The following is a 9,022-nucleotide window of genomic DNA, read 5'->3' on the forward strand; positions in this document are numbered from 1 at the left end:
CTTTACAGTGTCATCCAGGTATTCGCCCATCCATTTCTCATCCCAGCTTTGAAATTTCGACATCTAATGTAAGGCAAATGTCTAAAAGCTTTACAGTGTCATCCAGGTATTCGTCCATCCATTTCTCATCCCATTCTGCTATAGGAAATTGGAGATCTGTAATAAGGGACTTCAGGTCCGCGTGTGTAACGGATAAAACTACCATGGCTTGCTGCATCCACAATAGATTTATCGTGTTCTTCAATAACACAATGGCACCCTAAGCATTTTATGGTAAAACAAAACACATAATTTCAATCAAACAAAGATGGTTACAAAGTTCTCAATGATCAAGGATTTTCCATTCAAATTGTTTTCTATCGCTTTCTCTCTATCTGCCCCATGAAAACAATCAAGCCCATTAACTGGAGTCCAGTTTAGAGCTGACGGAACCCTACTCGAGTCTGTAGGGTGCCATGGGGATGCTTTTCTTGTGCACTACAGACAAGGAAACAAGGTAGGGTCATTTTTAGTGTCGTTTGTTGTCAATGGATTCCTTGGATATGCCTCCTATGAAGGAAGACTGTCTATGGGACGTCCCAAATGTCAGGGTTTCATCCTTGCCAATGGCTATAATAAGATTCTATTAAAAAAATGTTTTTTAATCAACCACTGGTTAACATGAGCAAGATTTTCTTGTTTGTGAGGTTATTAGTGGTGTATTTATTCGGCCAGAGTTTTGAAGGATTTGCAGGTCTTACTATTTTTTGTAAGCATAAGCACACATATCAATATGGATATGTTATTGGAGAAGCTTAAACTCTGGTGGAAGGAAGCCATCATTAAAATGCTTATTATTTTATCTTATATTTTACTTGAAGCCACCTTTTCCCATTAAAACACCTCACTCTCCCAAATCCCTTAAAGCATAGAAACGAAAGTCATAACATTTAATGGAGTGGCTTATAATTGCCCCCAGTCATCCCCTGCATTTTTTCCCTTGAAACTTTGGTGAATAGAGGCATGAGGAAGCATCGAGTCCCATTTCTTTGGTTGATGTTTGATTAGAAATTGTTATACAGGTCGTAGGCTAACAAGGTGACTTTTTAGTCTTTTTTTCGTGTAGATATTCTAGTAGATTTTTCTTAAAACCCTGTCAGAAATCTCAAAAAATGTAGTTTTATGTTGTTGAGTCTACACAACATATGTTTTCTAAAGACTTTCTACGGTGCTAAATCCATTTTTGCATTTAAAATTACAATTTAAATGACAAAATATTGTGATCTCACCAAGAATTGTATTACTAGATTCCGGTGAAAAGGACCAAAAAAATATTCGCATTAGACTACATCCTTATTCATCTATTCTTTCTACCTGGCCTTTGATGATGATAAGCAATGTTGAATTGGAAATGTGTATCACAACATTGCCAAAAGTGGCTCAATATTTGCTAGATGTTTTATAGGTGATAGAGTAAGGCATTGTTTGGTATATGTTTTAGAGCTGATAGAGCAAGGCACTGTTTGGTATATGTTTTAGAGCCGATAGAGCAAATCACTATTTGGTAGATGTTTTAGAGGTGAAAGAGTAAGGCATTACATATAAGCTACTTTAAGAAGAGTTTTTCAATATGAAATACAGCTCCATTTTGTTATGAAATGCATTGTTAGGTGGACATTTAAAATCAACAAGTACACTGTCATTAACTCTCCTCCTTTATCCCCCAATGATCGAGTCAGATGTAAGAATCTTTATGCCATCCTCCACTCATTCTAAAATAGAGATTCTAATTAAAGTTAGAAGCAATTTAGTATACATCATATACCTAAACTTAAATGCTTTCATTGAAAAAAAACTAACTTCAATTAAGAAAAAAAAATAAGGAATACTACTTTTAATTATAAAAATCTCAAATAAAACTAACTTAAATCATAATTATTACTATTAACAATTTGTAATCAATATTAAATGAAAATGGAAATGGAAATATACTTAAACTTTGCTTCAACTAAGCTCATCTTTCCTTCTCCCACAAAATAAGTGGAAATTGTACTTCGTAAGGGGCTCAAATGCCTCTTAGGATAAATTAAGGGAATGCGTTTAACTATTACTATTTTCTAGTCGTTATTAAAGGAAGATGTATTAAAACTCTCAAAAGTGGTTCAACTAAGATGACTTTTCCTTTCTCCAACAAACCATTGGAAATGGTACTTCGTAAAGGGCACACATGCATCTTAAGGTACATTAAGGGAATAACCCGTGCATATTCCTTTGACTTAAAAGTGTGACAATATACTATCCTTTTGTCTTCGTGTATTATTTCTAAATTTATACGTCACAAAAAAAATAGATGCCGATAACTGGTTCTGTGTGGACACGATATTCATGCAAAACATCATCATCGATGACATTGGAGAGATAAAAGGCGAGTGTCCGTTTGAACAAAGAGAAATGTTGCTTGAGTTTAACGGCAAGTCACGTTACCACGAGAGGTAGATAAGGTTTGCTACCACATAAGTCTGCTCACCTACCTTAACAGTTTTGTAAGAAAGCGACGGCCGCAAATTCATGCGCAATTTAGATGCGAAATGAAAGGCTGCTAAAAAAATAATGCGGAATTCAAACCAATGAAGCCTCTGACATTGTATTCCAGGTGAACCAGAAGATTGTCGACCACGCTATTCCGCGATGGAGACTTTTTTAAATACAGGCTAGTAGGTCTACATATGTCTTTCACTCCCCCATGTCAAACACTTTGTAATAAAGCAAGATCTGGCTTGCACTGCGATCATCTGTCAATACATCCCTCCCATGTGCCCGGCGGCTATCGATTCCGTAAGGAGGTCTGCAATTTCAAGGACTTTCAGCAGATTTTCGCCTGATTCTAATATGCATTCTGTTGTTATATATACCATTGATTAATAGGTCGAGAATGCAACTGTTTCGGTTTCTATCTCGTTACGTGTTTGGTGCAACATTATCTTTTTCTTTCAAATCTCGAGTCGATCTCGTGAACCTGTTATAACCATGGCCAACTGTAACGGTTTAGTAGTTATCAGTTTGTTCCTTGCAGCGTTCCATGTGTTTTCTGTACAACCTATCTACTCTATCGGTCGGATATCTGAACGCCATACTGTACCTGACGGTCATGGAGAGAAGGGCTATAGGGAATTGAAAAGCAGATCGTCTAGAAAACTGATCAGCGTAGCCAAAGTCATAGTAGTGTCAAAGGACAAGGGAAACGGAGTTGTCACAACGGTTCAGGCTGCCATCGATGCAGTTCCAGCAAATAACACGAATTGGATCTTAATTCGTGTCAAACCCGGGACTTACAGGTGAGAAATTGAATGAAGCACTTTGGAGATTTATATGACAATGTATCTCCAACGCTAAATAATAGATATGGACTGCTTCATCTTCATTTGGATTGTAATTTTTCAATTTATATCGGTTTAAAATTTGCCAACCAAGAACCAGTTCAATTGTTTCACTTTATTCTAACCCCGGAGCTCAAGTGGATTACTGATTTTGGGAATATTCAGTATGTGATTTTACGTATTTTGGGATATTCCAGGATGCAACTGAGATGGGAGACAATTATGGAATCCTCAATGGACATATCCAACTCTAACTATGAGATTCCAAATGATATAAGCTAGATCAATTATTGAATCTTTAATGGACTTAAAAATACCTAACTCTAATTATCATTCCAAAATATCCTTAAAATCTACCGAATTATAACAAAAATACCAACTTATAAATTTGGGATATACGAAATCAATTGTTGACTTTCATCCATAAATGTAGGATGCCCGAACCCACAATCGAGTTTCAGCATGAGCTGTGAAGCGTCTTCACAGAAGGCATGCGTGTTGAATTGAAAACCTAGAACTTCAAAGTAGCTGACTTGATTTGATGTCTGGGCAGGGAGACCTGCACGATTATGGTTAAGAACTTCCAAATTTTCAATAATAGTGAATTTCATAGATTCGGAATGAAATGTGATCATTTTTTTGTCATGAAAAGTCCTTTGAATTTAGGTTTTATAGATAAAATTATGTCCAGAAACGAGGTTTTCACAGTGAGAATTTGAAGTGTTAACTACGTCAATGTGAGCAGGGAGAAGGTGACGATTCCTGCAGAGAAGCCCTTCATAATTCTGAGTGGTTCCAACGCCAACAGCACCATAATTACCTGGAATGATAATGCGCAATCGACCGGTGGGACATTTTACAGCGCAACGGTGACGGTGTTTGCTTCCGATTTCATTGCCAGATACATAACAATTCAGGTATTTGCTTGTTAATTCAAATGAAAGTATAACGTAAACTTAGTGAATGTTGAGATAATTAAAAAATATAGAGTTGTCGCGCAGAATTCATATGGTCCGGGCGATCAAGCTGTGGCGCTGAGGATTTCGGGAGATCGTTCTGCTTTTTATGGATGTAGATTTCTGGGCTATCAAGACACTGTGTTGGATGAGAGCGGGAGGCATTACTTCAGTAACTGTTTCATTGAAGGTGCCGCAGATTTCATATGCGGTGATGGACAATCTGTCTACGAGGTAACGTACATTCAAAGAGTGCACAAAATTTTGAATATTGTTTTTTCTGTTGTAGGGCTCGTAAAAGCAGTCGGTGTTGTTTATTTGCAGAAATGTCATCTACATGCGATCCCCATGTTGAATGGCGCAATTACAGCTCAGAGGAGAGGGTCTACGGGAGAAGATACTGGGTATGCATTTCTAAATTGCAAGATTACAGGAAGTGGATCAATGTACCTCGGCAGGGCATGGGGACGTTATTCCAGAGTCGTGTTTGCTTACACTTACATGGCCGACATTATCTTCCCACAAGGATGGAATAATTGGAACGATCCCGCCAGAGAATCGTAAGCTATCCCATCTCAGTAAATCGAGTGCATGTCTATGAATGGATTGTCAGAATCTCATTCTAATAATTTTATTGCTCTTCATTGTTTATGCGCAGGACTGTGTTCTATGGGCAATACAAATGTTCTGGACCTGGTGCAAACGTTAAAGGAAGAGTTTCATGGTCGCATGAACTGAGTGACCAGGAGGCTGCACCTTTCCTGAGCACCAGTTTCATTAATGGAGAGAGTTGGATCACAAACTTGTAATTTCGGCGCCTGCAGAAAGCTGCCAATGCTCCATTTTCTTTAACATTGCCTTGATTGTTGCAGAGTGAGAACATATTTTTATGTGCAGGAGCATCATCGTTTTAAGTAGTCAAAGAAACTTACCCATCGACCACCGGCTTTAAGCAGCATCTGTTTCTCTGGGTCTGGCATTACTTTGCTTTATAGATTGCTGGCACCTCTTGGATTGCCCCATTTCCACACAACATTCTTTATTTCAATCGTTCCGTGGTGTGTATATTCTTTCAATGTTACCATGCACAATTTGTGCAATATTGGAGTCCTGCTTGTCAAAATAAATCCATGTACATATAAAAATTCAAGGTGAATAATATAAAATTTCAATGGATTACCTTTCGTCCCGTTTCTTCGGAATCTTCTTAAATTGTAAAACTGTCTTTGTCATGGTGCAGTATTTTTTATTATATCAAAGGAAAGCTTTAGTCGATTGTATTGATATCAAATTCGTAGAATCATACAGGTAACTTAATCTTGTCCTACTTATCAAAAGTCTAAATTAATTACGGGAGGGTTCATGAATCTCGTGAACCATGAGATTAGTTTTTGCAGCGGAATAGTATTTCCAGATGTTTTTTAATGATATTATACAAGCATCAAAATTATTCCGTTCAAAAGGCTTATTTTAAAAGTCTAAATTAATTACGGGAGGGTTCATGAATCTCGTGAAACATGAAATTAGTTTTTGCAGCGGAATAGTATTTCCAGATGTTTTTTAATGATATTATACAAGCATCAAAATTATTGCGTTCAAAAGGCTTATTTTACAGCAGAATTATTCAATAAGAGGTGTAATTGTTTTCGTTTTCATTTTTAAAATAAAAAAATATTAAAAATGAATATAATATTGATTGAAATTTTTTATATTAGTTATAATAAAGATAATAGTGATTAATTTTAATAAAAAAAATTATTGATGTTATAATTTACTATAATCCTCATATGTGTATTATATATAACAATAAAAAATATTTTACTCTTAATTATAAATAAAATATTTTAATTTCTATTTTAAATAAAATATTTTTATAATTAACATATATATAGAAAGAGAATAATTAAATGTAAAAAAAAAATTAATAGAAGAATGTATGACACATTCAACTTTTAATATAGAGTAAATGAGAGAAATTAATGGGGCACAGGAGAGGAGTTTCTTTGAACAAATAAGTTGCAAGATCAAATCTTCTTTTTTCAGAGGAAAAAATCAGAATTGGATTATATTAATGATATAAAAAGAAGCATTATAGATGTGTCAGATCCAGATAGAGCAGATATTGGTTAACATGATGAATCCTCCTGATCATAACCCTGTTGAGGCGACAGGGTCATCATAAATCTATTCAGAGATATAACGCCAGATATAAAACCATATATATAATCAGATGTACAGAATAGAAAATATCTGATATGGGCCATGGAGGCCGCAAAATACGGGAAGAGAGGATGCCTTCGGGAGAAAACTGCCAGAAGAAAACGAACTAATCCGATGTGGGCATGGAGTCCGAAATAGACATCAAAATGGAGTGCAGGGGCTGGCAAGAATTCTGGAAGACACGGTTGTTTCTCCATTTCCAGATGAACCAGCAAGTGAGGATAAAAAGAGCACGCCAGGAGGGATGCTGTGAGCTCCACCAGAAGAAGCCATCCAGAACAGTAGGAAAGAACCGGTGAGAGAAACCTTAAGTGAGAGAGAGCTCGCAGCAGATTGAAGAAGAGTTGCAAGATCAAATCTTCACTTGCAGCAGACAAATGAGAATTGGACGGAGGCTTAAAAAACAGAGAAATTTGACGCACAATAGAACAGAGTAAAAAGTAGAGTAAAATGGAGCAATATTATAAAACTTTGGATTATATTTATTAGTGTATGAAATATATTTATATGGAGGTTGCCGCTTTTTTCGCCAAGTAAATAAGAGATCTTAGTGTGACTAAAATTGAATAAGAACTTGTTTTCAGGTACCTACAAATATTTGTTCCACGATTTTCTTTCTTTACTTCTCAGACTTACAGCCTCTACTATGTAAAAGACGTTTGCATTAATATTTATCAAAACATACATTTTTGACACATTAATGCATGACTAACAAAACATTATGACACGGTATGGGTAATTGTACAGATCTATGTTGTCCAATACATATTCCACTCGCTAAGTAAATGTTTGACCATACTTAATTACCAACCCTACATTAAATGCATATTCTTTCTTAAATGTTAGATGTGTGTTGCAGAATGGAGAACTTATCTGCGCCCTGCAAAATATCTACTTGGCAAGTATGGTGGTTGTTAATGTGATCTATTTCGCAAGTATGGTGGTTGTCAATGTGTGTAATGTGGTGGTTGGGATTAATTTTCCGACACTCGCCCTTAATAACAACTGTCACCATTGACAATTCCTAGGTCTTTGAGATAAACAAAATTTTCACATGCGAATGGCTTTGTGAAAATGTCAAAAAAATGTTCATGTGACCTGCAGTGCTGCAACACAATTTCACCATTGTTAATCAACTCTTTAATAAAATGATATTTAGCATCTATTCGTTGGTCCTCTTGTGAAAAATGGAATTATTTGGTAGTGCAATTGCGAAAGTGTTGTCACAAAAAATAGTTGTTGTTCTCTCTTGGTCGTGGCATAAACTCCTCAACATTGTTCTCATCCAAACTACTTGACATGTTGCTCCTGTTGTGGTAGCATATTCAACTTCTACTTTTGATAATGACATTATTGGGTGCTTCTTGGAGGCCCATGAAATTTCTTCCGAACCCAAATAAAAAACATATCCTAACATGCTCTTTCTATCGTCGACACCTCCTGCCCAGTCACTGTTAGTGTAACCAACCAGCCTAAAATCATTTGAAGTGGTGTACAAAATACCATACTCCTTTGCCCCGTTGACATACCTTAGAATTATTTTGGTTGCTTGCCAATGTGTCTCCGTACGTGTCTCCATGAACCTCGACACGAGGTTCATTGCATACATGATATCGAGCATAACTGTTGTCAAATACCTCAAGCTACCCACCATACTTTTGTATAATGTCGAATTGATATTGTTGTTTCAATCTTCTTTGCTCAACCTCAACCCCATGACAATTGGTGTATGTGCGGGCTTGTTGTTCTCCATATTAAACCTTTCCAAAATGTTTGCTACATACTTTTCTTGGGAAATAAAAATACTAGTTTCTGTTTGTTTTACTTCTATGCCCAGAAGATACCTTAACAACCCCATGTCAATCATTTCAAATTCACTTTTCATGACTTCTTTGAAATCAATGATGAGGAAATCATCACTTCCAGTAAAAATCAAATCATCTACATATAGGAAAAAAATAACAAGCTTACCATCACTCTCCTTGATTTAGAGGGTAGGCTCACCATCTCATTTGTCGAAGCCATTGTCCAACAAGTAAGCATCTATCCCGTTGCACCATGCACGCGGTGCTTGCTTCAGCCCATGAAGAGCTTTCCTCAACCTAGACACCTTGTCTTCCTAGCCTTAAACCTCATAACCAAGTGGTTGTGCAACATAAACTTCCTCTTTCAACATTCCCTTCAGGAACATTGATTTTATGTCCATTCGATACACTTTCCATTTACGTTGCATGGTGATTGACACCACTGTATGCACTATATCCATCCTCACAGTTGTCGCAAATGTCTCTGCATAATCTCTTCCATGTCGTTGTGTGTATCCTTTGACAACTAGCCTTGCTTTATGACTTTCAATCTTCCCTGAACGTCATTGTTGGTGTTATAGACCCACTTCACTCCAATGACTTCCTTTCCTTTCGAAAGGTTCACTAACTCCTATGTGTCATTCTTTTCTATTGCTTCTATTTCCTCATCCATTGTCGAAGCCCA

General features: G+C 36.5%; 1 protein-coding gene across 1 annotated transcript; it reads left to right on the forward strand.

Annotated features, from left to right (window-relative positions):
- Positions 1-3,006: 3,006 nt before the first annotated feature.
- On the forward strand, positions 3,007-5,121 carry LOC149235516 (putative pectinesterase 11). The gene is made up of 5 exons (XM_089368573.1): positions 3,007-3,314; positions 4,102-4,273; positions 4,358-4,546; positions 4,637-4,872; positions 4,971-5,121. Exons 1-5 carry the CDS (start codon positions 3,007-3,009, stop codon positions 5,119-5,121), a joined length of 1,056 nt encoding a protein of 351 aa, XP_089224699.1.
- The last annotated feature ends 3,901 nt before the right edge of the window (positions 5,122-9,022 follow it).

The sequence above is a fragment of the Pinus tabuliformis genome, chromosome 8 (genome assembly GCF_031772625.1).
Source record: "Pinus tabuliformis cultivar Carrire ecotype Pingquan chromosome 8, CPIR1, whole genome shotgun sequence".
In the NCBI taxonomy this organism is placed as follows: domain Eukaryota; kingdom Viridiplantae; phylum Streptophyta; class Pinopsida; order Pinales; family Pinaceae; genus Pinus; species Pinus tabuliformis.

What these genes read in the sequence shown, in the direction of transcription:
- LOC149235516 (XM_089368573.1), top strand. Translation starts at nt 3,007, where the DNA reads ATGGCCAACTGTAACGGTTTAGTAGTTATCAGTTTGTTCCTTGCAGCG. An exon ending in CCAGATACATAACAATTCAG is followed by an intron (nt 4,274 to 4,357) that starts GTATTTGCTTGT and finishes GTTGTCGCGCAG; the next exon opens with AATTCATATGGTCCGGGCGA. An exon ending in ATGGACAATCTGTCTACGAG is followed by an intron (nt 4,547 to 4,636) that starts GTAACGTACATT and finishes GTTTATTTGCAG; the next exon opens with AAATGTCATCTACATGCGAT.